Source organism: Labrus mixtus, chromosome 15 (genome assembly GCF_963584025.1).
Source record: "Labrus mixtus chromosome 15, fLabMix1.1, whole genome shotgun sequence".
NCBI classification, from domain to species: domain Eukaryota; kingdom Metazoa; phylum Chordata; class Actinopteri; order Labriformes; family Labridae; genus Labrus; species Labrus mixtus.
The window spans coordinates 20,829,337-20,845,721 of NC_083626.1; the positions used below are offsets into that span (position 1 = coordinate 20,829,337).

Sequence of the window (16,385 nt, forward strand, 5' to 3'; positions counted from 1 at the left end):
CATGTCTGTTGTTGTCAGGGAGACTTTGGCAGAAAAATAGTCTTGAAGTCGGGAAATTGTCTCTCGGCTCTGCTCTCACTGTGCAAGTGTGTGCAGTGTGTACTCCCAAAATATCAAATGTCAGAAATGTATGCGGTCGGTCAGGAGCACCTGGCTGGGCCGTGATCAGCCACAGTGTACACTGCAAGACTGACAAAGCTCAATTGGGCTGAAATTCGGCTCAACTTCAAAATCGTGTCTTAATTGGGTCTTAATAGGCCTGAAATAATACAGTGTACACCCAGCATACACAAGGCTAACTCTGGAAGTTAAACAGGTTTTTCAGTCAAAGATACATTATAGTTGACTTGTCTTTACTAGCTAGCCTCGCGAAATCTGGGCCTCAAACAAACCATGCTGCAACACAATGTACTATTTGTACTATGCAATCAAAGAAAACATCTGACATCTTGAATAAGAACATAACTAATCCTCTAACATTATCAGTCTCGCAACCTTTTCCAAAACAAACATCTTTATTCTTATCTCTTCTCTCCTAAAATGAATCCTAGTATCATGTAGTGAGTACTGATACAGTACTTGAGTCCCTTTTGTTCCCCCCTCACATTTCTAATCTGTTAACCTCACTGAACAACAAACATGGATACCTCACAATATGACATTGTATCGCCCCTTTTTTGGGGGAATAGAACTAGGGTGATTCCACAGGCTGTTTTGACATGTCTGAATGCCATGTTGAAAAAATATTGTGATTATGATTATGGATATTTGAAACATTTCCTGAAGAAGAGCCACTGTTAACTTACAGTACATTTTAAGAAATGAAGGTGATGATGCCCCCCACCCCCACCCCATCTTTTCGTGTCTCAGTGGATCAGTAGTGGGTGTTGAGTTAAAGCTACAGTAGGTAACATCATTGGAATAGTAACTGGGCTAAAAAGAGGTTAGCCTACCACTAGCAAATCACAGTGGCTCTCTACAAACTAGCATCATCCTGCTTCTTCATGACTTGTGTCTGCAGCTTTCTCTCTCTCTCTCTCTCTCTCTCTCTCTCCTCACCTCGGTGGTGCTGAGAACACAACAGCTGTGCAGCCCACATCTGTTGTTAATTCATAACTGTTTTTGGAAGTAAATTGATTGGCTGTCAGTGTTTCTGTCCTCTGAGTTGGACATAACCAGCTGAGAGGAGCAGACAGTTGGCTGGCGTGAATGTTTGGTGCGTCATTTGGTGTGACGAGCTTAGCGGAGTGATACAAGGTAGCAGAGGGAGAAGACGAAGATTTTTATCTTAAAAAATGTTCATATTGTCACTTTAACAAACAGTCCTTACCATACCCCAACTTTAAGTGCAAATAAGTGTGATTATTTCCCAGAGAGGGCTTAGTCTTGGAGAATAGTGCATTGTGAAGTTTTGTTTTTGCCTTAGCGTATCTGGAGGAATGAACTCAGCACTCTTAAGCACTCCCATTAACCATTGTGAAGGAACATGTCAGCCCGTACAACAGTTTGTCTCACTGAGGTTGAGTTTGAAATATTTGTTATGAATCGATGGAGCGCAGAGACAGAGTTAGATGAGGCCTTGAATAAAATGACAGCTCCTGTATGACTCAATTTATTCTTGTTTTTTTTGTCTTTTCATTGGGTTTTTCAATTTAATGAGTCCTAGGTCCTAATTGTTATAATAACACAAAGCCCAATTCTCTGAAAAAGCCCTTCAGAAGTACAGATCTGGTAAAAAAAAATCTTCTAATGAATCAATTCTAAAACTGTTTTTATGTGACGTTACCCTTGACACACTGCAACATAGTGACACGATCTGCATTTTGTTTCTTTTTTTTCTGTGTTTTCCAGGAGCGTCTGTTGCTTTCAGTGTTGCCAAGGCATGTTGCCATGGAGATGAAGGCTGACATCAATGCCAAGAAGGAAGACATGATGTTCCATAAGATCTATATCCAGAAACATGACAATGTCAGGTCAGACGAGACTCTGGGCCTCAGTACCTCAGTGCCGGCCCTTCATGTTCCACACATGAATATGGATTTCAGTCACTTGATTAACCCTGTTTTCTGTTTATTAGATTTAATTTATGACAACTCTAGAGTTTTGTATAATTTAGTCTGATGTATCATGTCATGTCAGCATCACAACATAACAATACATATTAAGATAAAATGCATACTTCCTTAAATTCAGTACGTTACAAACATTTAGCAAATTCTTTCTCAGTTTAGCTAACATCAGTGCACACAAATCCCAACACACACACACACACACTCAAACATAGACACACACACACACATATATAAAATTTCACTCACAGTCAGAAATGGTACAGAGGTTTGGCAGAGTGGAGGCTAATTAACACTAGTGAGGGAATACTTAATCACCAGCAGCCATGATAAAATAATCCCAAAAGATGGGAGAGCTTCAGCACACATTCAATTACAGGACACACTGTGCACAGTCCCTGTGTCCCTCACACATCTCCAACATGGAGGTCAAACTTCTCAAGTTCTCAAAATCTCAAGGTCAGCAGCTCTTAGTTAACATACTAGCATGTAGTACTGCTGCTAATGCTAAATATTCAACATTAAGAAGATGTCTTATTTTTGAGAACTAATGGCCCTATTCCCCTCTGTCTTTCTACCTCTCGACCGTGTCCTCAGTATTCTGTTTGCAGACATCGAGGGTTTTACCAGCCTGGCCTCTCAGTGCACTGCTCAGGAGCTGGTCATGACACTCAACGAACTCTTTGCACGCTTTGACAAACTGGCATCGGTAAGGAGCTCCCTAGTCCTTTGTTACCATCTCATGCTCGCTTAAATAAATAAATTGTTTGTCTTCTTTAAGAACAGCCTTTGATGTGCCTAATTTGCCTAAATTTTCAGGTTCTACATAGCTAAGCTAATCTTGGCTGCATAATGTGTCCATGTGAAAGTAATGGCTATTTTTATTGTCTAACTCTGTGCAAGAATGCTTTTTTTTTTTTTTTTTTCAGACAACTACAGGACACTTTTGCAAACTATTTTTCTCTACTGTTGTCCTTTCTCCACCAGGAGAACCACTGTCTACGAATTAAAATTTTGGGTGATTGCTACTATTGTGTATCCGGGCTGCCTGAACCCAGGGCTGACCACGCCCACTGCTGTGTGGAGATGGGTGTCGACATGATAGAGGCCATCTCGTGAGTACAAATACTCTTTCTATAGGCTAACATAGGAGTTAGTTTTTATACATTTCCTGCTGAAAGTGTAGCACTGACACTGATCCTCTGCCCTGTGTGTCTGCAGGCTGGTGCGGGAGGTGACAGGGGTCAACGTAAACATGCGAGTGGGCATTCACAGTGGGCGTGTGCACTGCGGCGTGCTGGGACTCAGGAAGTGGCAGTTTGATGTGTGGTCAAATGATGTAACACTGGCAAATCACATGGAGGCGGGAGGCAAAGCAGGGTTAGTAGAACTATATTTTGTGTCAACCCATAAAGTAAAAATATTAATAAATTGAATAAATGTAATTCCATTAATTTCTGTAATTGTATAGGTTCATCATCTATTCTAAATGGATTTTTTCAAATGTTTCCTTTTTTCCCCTTAAGGTCCTTTTTATTTTTTCGAGTATTTATTCGATTTACTTTTTTATAATCTATGTCTATTATTTCCATTTTTAGCTATTTCATTGTATTCTTTGATGACTGATGTAATTAATTTCTCATTATTGTCCTGACCACCATATATGGAAACTCAAGTGCTGACTTGAATGTGCATTTCCGGCTTCAAACGACAATTGTGAAAAAATTGAAAAGATCAACGCAGACCAACATAAATATGCGAATGATCCTCTTCTGCAGGAGGATCCACATAACCAAGGCCACATTGCAGTATCTTAATGGAGACTATGAGGTGGAGCCAGGCTTTGGAGGAGAGCGGAACGCATATCTGAAGGAGAACAGCATTGAGACCTTTCTAGTCCTCGGCTGCAGCCAGAAGCGGGTCAGTGCACAAAACACACCCAGCTGAAAAGGGATAAGAGAGGGTTGTAATTGCACAGTGGTCAGGAAAATAACTACATTTAACTATAAATAATTCTATAATATTTTGGTATTTGTTTGATTTTTCTTTCTATTTTCTTCTTCCCATTTTCTGTTTCATTTTTAATCAGTTGTTTGGACATTAGCCTTTAAGCACATTTTTTAGACTATGCCAACCCCTAAGTGTTAAGCCTGTGAACAACCACACAGGTGTTTTTTATTTTTCTGGGTGATCAAACCAGGGCTGTGTCTGAAACAACATACTTTCATACTATTTATACTGAATATGACATCACATTGACATACATTTTGTGTATGTGAGAAAAGCCTGGATTTATACTAGATTGGACAGAATTTTTAGATATGAAACGTGAGCACACTGGTCATACTAAAAAACCACCCCACAATGCACGGCGGCTCTCAGACTAGTCAATCGAAGAGCTCGCCAGATGAATACAAATGAAAGTAACCATACTGAAATACATTTTGTATGTAGCCAAATAATATTAATGTAGTTGTTTAAGTAATGGATGGATGTATGTTGTTGTTGAATTCTATTTATGGTACGATCACACTAGCTTGATGCCAGCTTATCCAGCGGTACTCGGACCAGAGATACTTTATTTGACCCATAGTAAAGTATGTTGCTAACAGCATACTAACGGTCATGGTAGTATTCAGTATTTATTGTTTGAGTATGGAGTAGGCAGTATGTTGGTATGTGGCCCAGGACTGGTTGTAAATAAGTGGAGCTATGGTGAGAATTTATGATGCAATACATTTTTAAGCACAGACAAGTATGATAACAGGTCATCAAGTCCTCTTTCCAAAATGGTTTCTTTAAAACTACAAGGGTTGTGGAGCTGTCAGTCAAACCAACTTGACCACATAGATCTGAGAAGAGATCTAATCACGGTTTCAAACACCAACACCTGTGTGGGGGCGTACGGAGGACTTAAAGCACATACGATACTCAAGATTGTTGACAGATAGGATGGCACAGTTGAACGCAATTTCATCATTATCGCAATATGAGAATTTAAATTTTTTTTAATTACGTAAACAAGCAACGGTTTATCTCCAAGCACGTGTGTATTTTACCCTTTGGGTGGAGGCCTGACTATAATGACCATGTTTTAACTGCATTTTGATGCAGTCTGATGAAGCTCAGGGTAGCTATCAGCTAAGAATAATTGGTCCCAATTTAGTGGTTGAAAAGGCTATTTCAGTTTATTCTGGGAAACATTTTATGAACACAGGTGTTGGGAAAAACATAATGACCAGCAGATGGACATAAAAACTGTGTTATTGTAGCTAATATGCACCCTTCGTTTCTATTCCTTATGGCTATATTGAACAATGTTATCGCACATTACATATTTTTCTAATATTGTGCAGGCCAAGGGACAAATCATTTTCTGAATGACAAAAAGCATGGAAAAAGTAATGACAAATATTTGTATTTATCCTGTGATGACACCTCACTTAAAACATAATATAAATTGTACTCGGCAGACATGTAATATCCTTCAGCATTATCAGAAAACACTCTTATTGAATGAACGATCCCATACTAAAGCTGCTTTTAAAGCTGGTGGAGGTAATGTACAGGTCAACAGAGACCAAGAACTGTCACATGAAGTATAGTAGACGCACAATAGTAACAGATAAAGAGTGGACAGATTTGTGAATGAAGTAATCCTCTTGATCCTGAAGTGACTGTACACTTCCTTCGTGGGCGTAATTCATGCCTGAATGAATAAATAAATACCTCCTCTTGTGTATTTAGACACTTGTATTGTCACTGACTGTGTTGTTTTGAGAACAGTTGGTCAAGCTTTTATGTTCTTCCCTCTGAGCAGAAGGAGGAGAAGGCGATGATGGCTAAGATGCAGCGGACGAGAGCCAACTCTAACGAGGGGCTGATGCCACGCTGGGTTCCCGACAGAACCTTCTCCAGGACCAAAGACTCCAAAGTCTTCAGACAAATGGTGAGACTCCACACCAAGATACTCATAACAACAGAGCAGAGTGCAAGCTTTTCTGTCAAAGTCATGTTTTCTGTCTTTTCCTCTCTCCCTCAGGGGATTGATGAGACCTCCAGTAAAGACAAGTGAGGACTGACTCTTGATGCTAACACTTTTGTGAAACCTCCTGTATTGCTTATCTGCACTTCTTTAACCCCATTATCTTTATGTCTTTTGCAGCCGGGGTGTTCAGGAGGCCATGAATCCTGAGGATGAAGTGGATGAATTTCTTGGGCGAGCCATTGACGCTCGCAGTATCGACCAGCTGAGAAAAGACCACGTTAAGAAGTTTCTGCTCACCTTCCAGACCTCGAGCCTGGAGAAAAAGGTTCAGACTGACATCCCTGATTACTACTATCTGTTCTTCTTAAATATAGATCACACTAATGGAGGGAACAGGCTGCTGATCACATCTGACTATTTTCTTCTGCCTTTTTTTCTTGTTGTAGTATTCCAAAAAAGTGGACGATCGTTTTGGAGGTTATGTCGCCTGTACTCTCCTAGTGTTCTGCTTCATATCATTCATACAGATTGTTGTCTTTCCACAGTGAGTACTACACACATTTACACGCTGTACATCCTCCAGTTTGCTATGTTTAAGGTTGCTTTTCAGTGCTGGCCCTAACACACTTGATGCCCTGAGCAAGATTTTAGCTGGTTACCCTTTGTATTGCAACCAATTCCCATCACCAATCACAATATCCATACACTTGTACTCTTGAAAACTGGCATACAGCTTTATGTTTAGCAGCTTCTCTTTATTTAAACCTGATAAAGGGTTGAGGTAAAGAGCAGGGAGCAACAAAAAAGGGCCTTTTTAAATAGGTGATGCAGATAAAATAACATTAAGTAACAGTTAAACACACGCTCCCTTATTTTTCTTCTTATATTCTTCAACTTTTCTTCCTCACTCATTTCGGGTGCCAGGATGCCCCCTATGGACGACAGGTGCCCCTAGCAATAGCCTATACTGCCTTTGCCATGGTCCAGCCCTGCTTTGCTTTTGCATCTGTTGTTTGGTTCATTTGGTCTTCAGTGTGTAAAAAAGTTTAATAGATGCCCTTCATTCTGCTCCAGTTCTTGTAAATTCTGATTTCTCAAAGTTGAGCAGTCATTTTTTTTTTGCCATTTATGGTGGTGCAGAAAGTCAGCAACTCAGACTGCTTCAGCCTCTTTGTTTTTTTAAATTATTTTTGTTGAAAAGCTATCAAAAAAATATTGCTCATGAAAATAGTTGAAATAGTGAAAAACATCCTTAATGTTCCTCTATTCATGTATTTCTTTACTCTCTTTTGCAGCACCCCGGTCATGCTGGGAATCTACATCAGTATCTTCATTATACTTGCCAACATCCTTTTCATCTGTGCCATTTATTCATGCATTAAGGTAAAACAGCTACACACAAACATAATTTTTTTTTTTAATGTTTTGCATTTCCTGTATTTTTAAATATATTTCTCACTTTTATTTCCTCTTGCAGCTCTTTCCTGCTGCAATGCAGACTGTTTCAAAGAAGATTGTCCAGTCTCGCACCAACAGCACCCTGGTCGGAGTATTTACCATCATCCTTGTTTTCATCTCTGCCTTTGTTAATATGGTGAGTGACGGCTAACCCAAACAAAGATGCAGTGTAGCCACACGGTACACCAACCATTCATATTGTAAGGCATGCTGACAGCATTCTCGTGTGTTAATCTGCAGTTCGCCTGTGACACCAAGAGCTTGGCTCAATGTGTTGCTGAGAAGCTGAACACCTCCACACACCTGGTGACGCCCTGTATGATCCGCAGCTTGAATGTTTCTGTTGAAGGGGGTCTAGAGATCTGTCCTAGCGAAGGCCCCTCGTGCCCCTTTCCCGAGGTGAGTTCATTGTTAGGGCACCACTTCACTGTTTGTGTTTCCTACGCAACTGGTTGAGAGAATGTCACATTTGCATTTGTGTTTTTGTGAGATCCATTGATGATAAACACCTCTTTGTGACGGCACTCTCTCCTGTTTGTGTCAGTATTTCAGCTACAGTGTGCTGCTGACGCTGCTGGCCTGCTCGGTTTTCCTGCAGATCAGCAGCATAGGGAAGCTGGTCCTAATGCTGCTCATCCAGCTCACCTTCCTGCTGCTGGTGGAGTGGCCACAAGTAGCACTATTCGACAACGCAGACCTCTTTGTCACCTCAAATGCCATGTAAGTGCTACAGGCTGGATGCTAATATAGAGTAATGCCACAGGATAATATTGTACGTGTTACCTTTGAATGTAGCATGGGCACTGAATGTAATACTAGAGCAATATATATTTGCAGCACCAACTGTCAGTTTTCTATCAGGGGAAACAAAAGTTGGCTTTTATTGCTTGATTTGAACATCTTGACATTTTCTACTCTAAAACAAGAAGAAGAATTTTATTCAGGCCATCCGTAGGCACTAAAATTTGGCACATTTTTTTAAATGATAAAATGTTTTTAAACATTCTTTTATTCCCCCTGAGTTTTAGAAGTTGTTGTATTGAAAGAAACAGAAGACAGCCTTGTATGCTTGTTTCAAAATATGTGCCTAGAATTTAAAGAAAACGACTTCATATAAAAAGTTGTAATTTTTCAACCAAAACAAATGATATCACAGATTCTTCTAACAGTTTTGTTTTTCTCTTTCAGTGATTTAAATGAAACTAGTGCTCAATGGTAAGAAGTAAACTATTTGTTTTAAGATTAAAAAAGAAACACAGCTGATACAATAAATAACAATGACTATCTGCTTCTGTAATGACCCGAATCTTTCTTCTATGTTTGTACCTTTAGGTCCAGTTTCAATGAAACTTCAGAACAGTGGTAAGAATACATTTAGTGGAACATTTAAAGTATTTGATCTTCTTTTCTATCATTTCATATTTCTATGGTAATTTCTACTTTATTAATCTGTCTACGTTCCCACACACTTTTGCAGCCCAATATTTGTGACCAAAGTGTCCCTGAGGGTCATGACACCAGTGATCCTCACTGTCTTTGTCCTGGCACTGTACCTGCATGCCCAGCAGGTCGAATCTACTGCACGCCTTGACTTCCTGTGGAAATTACAGGTATAAACATTATCCACAAGAGGGCGCCATCACTTCATATAAATTACTAGCTGGTCTCTTCACAGCCTTTAAGTTGTCCATCAAAATACAAGATGACTAATCTAGTGTGTTAAAATATACTATCTGCAGTCTGGTTTTGGTGATAGATAACCTCATTAATAATAATGAATATATTATCTAACAAAGTGCCTCTACTCCCAGGCCACAGAGGAGAAGGAGGAGATGGAGGAACTGCAAGCCTACAATCGTCGCCTCCTCCATAATATTCTACCGAAGGACGTAGCTGCTCACTTTTTAGCACGAGAGCGGCGTAATGACGAGCTGTACTACCAGTCCTGTGAGTGTGTTGCCGTCATGTTCGCCTCCATCAGCAACTTCTCCGAGTTCTATGTGGAGCTGGAGGCCAACAACGAAGGAGTGGAGTGTCTCCGGCTGCTCAATGAGATCATTGCTGACTTTGATGAGGTAAAATTGATGTTGACCCGGATTCGGGTCCGGGCTCTGTGTCCTTTTCTGTATGTCGTTCCCCCCCTCTCTCTCCTCCCAACCACTGTCCCATCTCTAAAAATAAAGGCATAAAAAGCCCAAAAACTAACATTAGACAGGACAAATCGGCGAGGATATAAGAGGTACCGATTTGTCCACATGGGGGCGCCAAAATCAACACCTCTTTGGTAAAAGAGCCAAAGCTCAAATATTTCACTGTCACTCATAGAAACTGCCTTAATGACTGACTTTTGGTTAGAAAAGTACAAAAAAAATCATGTCCTAATCTTTTACAGACTGAGATAGAAGGTATTTTATGAGGCTGTCATGAAACGTGGATTCTTTTGTCAAAACAAATGTAATATTTTGCTCCTGTTTTTGTAAAGCTCAGTGTGTCTGCAAGTATCTCCCTCTGTGTAAGTCAGATCTGACCTTTGTTTGCAAACTGTACAAATGTCATTACCATCTGTTCTCAGATCATCAGTGAGGAGAAATACAGGCAGCTAGAGAAGATCAAGACCATTGGCTCCACTTACATGGCGGCCTCTGGTCTCAATGACTCCACCTATGACAAGGAGGGCCGTTCTCATATCACTGCACTGGCAGACTACGCCATGAGGCTGAGGGAGCAGATGAAATACATCAACGAGCATTCCTTCAACAACTTCCAGATGAAGATAGGCAAGGCCACATGTTGAATGATACAAATATTTATTTCTAAAAGTCCTTATTCATCTTTGTGTAGTAAACGGACAAAGGAAACGTATTGTTGATGCAGAGAAATGTTTTTCCCTCTTATTTCCAGGTCTGAACATCGGACCAGTGGTAGCTGGGGTTATCGGTGCACGGAAACCCCAGTATGATATCTGGGGGAACACAGTCAATGTGGCCAGTCGTATGGACAGCACAGGTGTACCTGACTGTATACAGGTAGCATTTCTTTGACTACTACTAAAATGTAAAAATAATCCTAATCGAGTATTTAGAGAGCAACTTTGAATAAAACTTTGTGAGGTCAAGCCTTCAGTCAGACTATTTGAGTCTGTATTATATTCTAATCACAACAACATAATTTGAAATTTAATAAGAACAACATTACAATGAGCTCTTACCAAAACCAACATTATGAAATGCTTGCCAAAACACAAAAGTCCAACAATAAAATATGTAACAATAAAGGAATAAAAGCAGAAAAAAAGCAGAAAAGAGGTACAACTTAAAACAATGGCTGAATGAAAGAACAAAAGATAAATGACTTATAACAGCGGTTGAATAAAAGAAACAATAAATAAATAAAGCACCACTACCAACATTTACAAGAAGTTATTTTGAGAAAAAAGACTTCATGACAATGCCTAACAACTGTCTTTTATAAGTTCGTCATTTTAAAGGTTTTATTTTGACGAGTAATCCGGGATTGTTTATTTTGGCTATGATGTTCATGTTTTAATGAACTTAAATTAAGTCATTGAAGTTTTAGAACATTTTTGGGAGGCACACCAAACCTTAACCTTAACCCTTAACATATGAATAAACTGCAAGTCTGAATGACAAAGGAAACCTATTCATTGGCCCTGAGTATTCCCTAAACTAAATAGTTTGAATATTGATCTTGATGATATTGAGAGCATCTTGAAGTTAGATATGTATTCTAATTATTTTTGTAAAACAGCGACTAAAGGTTTTTTTTGCCATTCAAACCCACAGGAGAAAATGTAGCCTTGTAAGAACTAAAATGTGAAAAAATATCAAAATGAACATCAGGAAGCTTCAAGAATAAAAACATTAAAGTCTCTGACTCAGCTAGATTGTGCGCACTATATTCCAGGACACACAAATTGGGCTCCTTTTTCTACATGGATCAGCCATAACATTATGACCCCTGACAGGTTAAGTGAAAGAAATTGATCATCTTGGAACAATGGCACCTGTCAGTGTGCGGAACATGTTAAGCAGTAAGTGAACATTTTGTCCTTGAAGTTGACGTGTTGGTTGGGTAAGAGCCACTGTTGCTCAAATAGCGGATAAAGTTAATGCTGGTTCTGACAGGAAGGTGTCAGAACACACTGTGCCTTTACAGGTCAGGGCTTGTATGGCAGCAGTTTTATTTGTATAGCACATTTCATACAAACGCAAACTCAATGTGCTTTACAGAAGACAAAGATACACTTACAAGATACAAACTCATAAAAAAATGAACAAATGGATTCAAGAGCTTACTTTAAACCAGAACACATTTGTAAAAGGATCATGCACAATCCCATACAACACACACATTCACCTGTTCCTATAGAGTGCACACAGGGACCAAATATTATATTAGGCAGGTGGTCATAGTGGTCATAGTGTTATGGCTGATGTTTGTATTTTGTCAGCTAAGTATTTTTAAAGCTTATTATAAACTCGCCTCTTCTTGTTCTTCATTCTGCTTACAGGTGACTACAGACCTCCATCAGGTGCTTGCGGACAAAGGGTATGTGCTGGAGTGTCGTGGGGTGGTAAAGGTAAAAGGTAAAGGGGAAATGACAACCTACTTCCTGAATGACGCACCGCCCAACAGTTAGCAGCCGTGGCAGCAGCAGATGTCTGGGTGATCCCTCTGCAAGGACACAGCAGCACTGAGCAAAGGACTCACAGTGCAACGAATGGCTGAAAACTAGATATGCCATCACTTGAATCCCAAGCAAAGAGGAAAAAAAACTTCAAAGACTTCAAAAGGAAAAGTGTTCTTGATGAGAGGAAAATGTTCTCTGTGGACAGCCATTTTGGCCCGCATACATGTGGAAGGACAAGTGTTTTTCTCATGTCTAGCCTCTCTCTCAGGCTTCTTGAAAGATGCAAAGTCTGTTTATTTAAAACAAACGCCTTTTAGCCTGTGTCAAATGAAGATTAACGCTGTACATAAGGCTACATTTTTTTGTGTGTGTGTGTGTGTTTTTGTTTCCTGTAATTTTTATTTCACATGAATAATGAACAGGTACTCATATTTTGTTTCCGGATTTAACTATTTATTTTGATCTCAATGTTTTGTGCAAAAGGTCCTTTATGAAAAAGTGTGAATACATACGTGCACAAATATCCAGTTTATTACACGTTTATAAGTGTGTATGTACATGCATATTTGTGTGTGTATAAATATATGTATAAACTGAGGAGAAATATATTGACCAAAGACTAAAGTATTTACTAAAAGCAAGGCAAGACATGTTTGATATGTTCTCGCTAAAGTCAGCAATGATCACCGCCTCTGTTTTTTCTGCAGAAGGCCTGAACCCTCTTTTTGCCCGACTGCTGGCAGCAAAGACTGCTTCGTTGTTTTCATAGAGTATGTGAGATTTATTTATTTTGTCTATCATTCAGGCAGCAAGGAGCTGATCACTTTAATTAAAAACTATATTACCCCAACCTCAAAACAAAATTACTTAAGACGACTAAGGATGTTATTTGAAGGTGATATCGGAAAGTTATATTTTTGATCTCTGAGGAGTTGAAGAAGCTCCAGTCGGGATGATCCTCGTTTTTATGTCAGATTGGTTCCTTAGAGCTTCAGCAGCGCATGGACAGCTGGTCTCAGTTATAATAGTATCATCGACTGCTCCTTCCCTTTCACAGAACCTTTTTTGTTTGTTTGTTGCAAATGGAAATGAAGGAACGTAAAATCACCTAGTTGTCCCAGAGCCATCAGGGGAAAAGCTGGGATTTCAGCGCAGTGGTACCACAGAGCTTGATTCTTCCATGAAGAAGAAATAAATGAAGGAAAGAAAAACATATTGATTTTGACTGAATACTGTGCTTTGTAATCCTGAAGGGGCATAACTTTTTTCACTGTGAGGTTTTTATGAGACAACAAAAACTGCTTTCTTGCCAAACATAACCGCTTTGAAGCATGTCTGATTGTGGTATCTTGTTTTCATTTTTGTTTGTTTTAACGTAGGGTATTTTGTATCACTTATGTATCCATCATTTGTATATTCTTAATGTTATTATTATTATTATTATTATTATTGTTATGAAGATTCTGATTAATTATTATGCTTATTATGATGATTCCATTCCAATGAAAAGGATCAAAGACCAGCACGCTTTCTTGTGAAATGCCAGTCGTAAAGCTCAAGCTCACTGGTACCAACTGATCAACTGCAGCCAATGAATCCTGCTGTTCAGTCCTAATGTACATTACAGTGCGTCAATTGGTGATATGTGTGATCATGTATAGGAAGTAATAACCAATAGCTGCCTTTGCAGCAGAACCTGAGCAATGTATGCTCACATAAGAATCGCAGTATACACACACACACACACATTTACAGGTGATTCACTGTGCTTTTTTTTTATTTATGCCACTACTGCAGTATTGTAAATCTCAGTCAGACTTTAAAGGTGACGTCTACTTTCCACACATAAACTTCTCAGCACTTAGAAATGACATCCCTGGTGTTCAAGCGTTGTAAGGGAGGACAAGGCAGAAGGAACTAACATGCATTTCTTGTATCCTATCACCCTGACACTCAGTCTTACAGTACTAATAGCTGAGTTTGATTGCCTTAAGTTATTAAAAAAACCGAATCATGAAATAACACTGAACAGGAACTGTGCCTGCTTGCCCTGAATGGACTGCTGATGTTTTGGTCAGAGAGGGACATGGATAAGGGCTTGTCAAAGTAACCTTCAGTTAACATTCTCATTATTTCAGTGATCTCCCGCTTCAACTTTTATAATTGGGAGAACTCAGCACTGATTTTAGCTCTTTCTGCAACACTCAACAATGGCAATCAACAGTTGATCATGTTTGTACCAAAGCCAGCTCATGCAGCCTTGTGCTAATTGGTCCCTCCTGTGCAATGATATTTGGCCTCAGGCGTGTTGGGAGCACCAGAGGACAATAATGTAACGGAGATCACCAACTTTCAAACAAACTGTGACCAATGAAGAGTGATTCATGCAAGCAAAGAGGTTATAGAATGGACTTGAGTTTATCAAAATGTGCATTGTATGTATTCTATTTCTATTGGCTGTCCATAGACTTGTGTTGATTGTTAACTCTTGGGATGTTTTGTGGGAGAACAGGAGAGGGGAGGAAGGTTGTCCCCATACTACTGAAACAGTGTTTTGCTCAGGCCTGATGAATCCTTCCGTATTTGTTTTTGTTTTATTTGTATTTTCCCTGAGTTGGAGAGGTTGAAAGGGGAGTGTTCTGCAAAGTTGAAAGGCAAGAAGAGTTGAGGACTATGACAAAGAGAAAAATAAAAATTTCCCTTGAAGAAAAAATAAAAAAATAAAATGGCTGTTATGTGTGTTTATTCATTAGTGATGCTTTAAAATTGACTGCAGATGTTTTAGCGTGGCCTGTAGGAACAGAAACACTTTATACTCACAGTAAAACCATTGTCAAGTGTCTGTCACCATGTCCTTTTCTGGAAAATACTAGCTGGAGTCTCAGGAGAACTTTGAGCCTTTCATGAAGGCCATCAGTCTCCCTGATGAGCTCATCCAGAAATGCAAAGACATCAAGAGCATATCTGAGATTGAGGAGACTGGTGACAACTTCAAAGTGATGGTCACAACCGGCAGAAATTAGGGGAGGCTATGGTCTCTCAACCTAAAGGCATGGGTCAACACACTTTCACTCAAAATATCAATCATGTCGCAAGTCTAACCTTTTCCATTTAAAAGCATTTCATCAAAATTTGGGTCAGGTCTGGGGTCAACAATTTGTCATCAGAATATTAGACAGGTCCACAGTAAAAAAAAATTCCATCAAAATGAGCAACCGGTTTGGGGTCAGCATTTTTATAAATCGAAATATACAACAGTTCCTTGAGTAACAATTTTGTAAATAAATTATTCAAATAACTTCGGAAACTACAAAAACCATGATCTCATCTGACCCGAGAATATGGATTTTGGGAGCTATACAAGGTTTTAATGAGTCTCACTGTAAAAAATGTTTCATATACGTGTATTTTACAGAATTGGAAATCAGAGCTTCCTCCATCACAGAGACAATGGCTAAATTAATTAACAATCTATAGCACACCTGAAAAAATCGTATTTAATGTGATGAGGAATCCAGAAAAATATGAGAAAATATGGGAAAATATGGCTCTACTGCCATCATTACATCCACCTAACTAGTGAGTCAATATAAAACCTGCCCCTTCCCTTATTATCCTGTCTACCTAATGTCTGTGACATTTATTTTGTAAACACTTGGGACCTCATGCCCTACTTGATTGTATTGTATTTTATTTTGTTTTTTAATTGTTACCATGGGAGAATGTATCTAATGTATTTAATTATTTATTTTTACCATACCGGGTATGCGGGTGGGGGTGATGAGGTTGCTCTGTTCGATTGTGTTTGTTTTTCTGTCTAAAAATTCAGGTCAACATTTTTTCATGAAAATTTCAAACAGGTCTGGGGTCAACATTTTTTCATAAACATTTTCGACAAGTCCTGGTTAAATATGTTTTTATAAAAATGTTCGACAGGTCCGGGGTCGACATTTTCTGATGAAAATATTTGGTCAACATTTTGTCATGAAAGTTTCCGACAGGGGTCAACATTTTTTCAAGAAGATTTTCGCCATTTTTGAAGCCAAAATATTTTCATGAATGTTTTTGACAGGTGTTAATATTTTTTCAAGAATTTCATCAGGCCAACATTTTTCATGAGTTCAGAATCATTATTTATTGCCAAGTACATTTACAAATTCAAGAATTTGACCTGGTGTTTTGGTGCAAAACAATTTGCAAAGGAAATAAAGCAAAAATA

At 39.0% G+C, this 16,385-nt stretch overlaps 1 protein-coding gene across 3 annotated transcripts in view; it reads left to right on the forward strand.

Annotated features, from left to right (window-relative positions):
* LOC132989645 (adenylate cyclase type 6-like) overlaps nt 1-15,114 on the forward strand; it is a 38,177-nt gene extending 23,063 nt beyond the window's left edge. For all 3 annotated transcript variants that reach the window (XM_061057379.1, XM_061057378.1, XM_061057380.1), the window contains 20 exons: nt 1,852-1,973; nt 2,667-2,778; nt 3,057-3,184; nt 3,291-3,449; nt 3,848-3,989; nt 5,890-6,018; nt 6,112-6,140; nt 6,235-6,382; nt 6,504-6,601; nt 7,353-7,440; nt 7,535-7,651; nt 7,756-7,914; nt 8,060-8,235; nt 8,704-8,730; nt 8,848-8,877; nt 8,993-9,125; nt 9,327-9,590; nt 10,088-10,292; nt 10,417-10,541; nt 12,047-15,114. In XM_061057379.1, the coding sequence (XP_060913362.1) occupies nt 1,852-1,973; nt 2,667-2,778; nt 3,057-3,184; nt 3,291-3,449; nt 3,848-3,989; nt 5,890-6,018; nt 6,112-6,140; nt 6,235-6,382; nt 6,504-6,601; nt 7,353-7,440; nt 7,535-7,651; nt 7,756-7,914; nt 8,060-8,235; nt 8,704-8,730; nt 8,848-8,877; nt 8,993-9,125; nt 9,327-9,590; nt 10,088-10,292; nt 10,417-10,541; nt 12,047-12,175 (2,520 nt within the window). In that variant the 3' untranslated portion in view covers nt 12,176-15,114. The remainder of the gene's footprint in view (nt 1-1,851; nt 1,974-2,666; nt 2,779-3,056; nt 3,185-3,290; nt 3,450-3,847; nt 3,990-5,889; nt 6,019-6,111; nt 6,141-6,234; nt 6,383-6,503; nt 6,602-7,352; nt 7,441-7,534; nt 7,652-7,755; nt 7,915-8,059; nt 8,236-8,703; nt 8,731-8,847; nt 8,878-8,992; nt 9,126-9,326; nt 9,591-10,087; nt 10,293-10,416; nt 10,542-12,046) is intronic.
* The last annotated feature ends 1,271 nt before the right edge of the window (nt 15,115-16,385 follow it).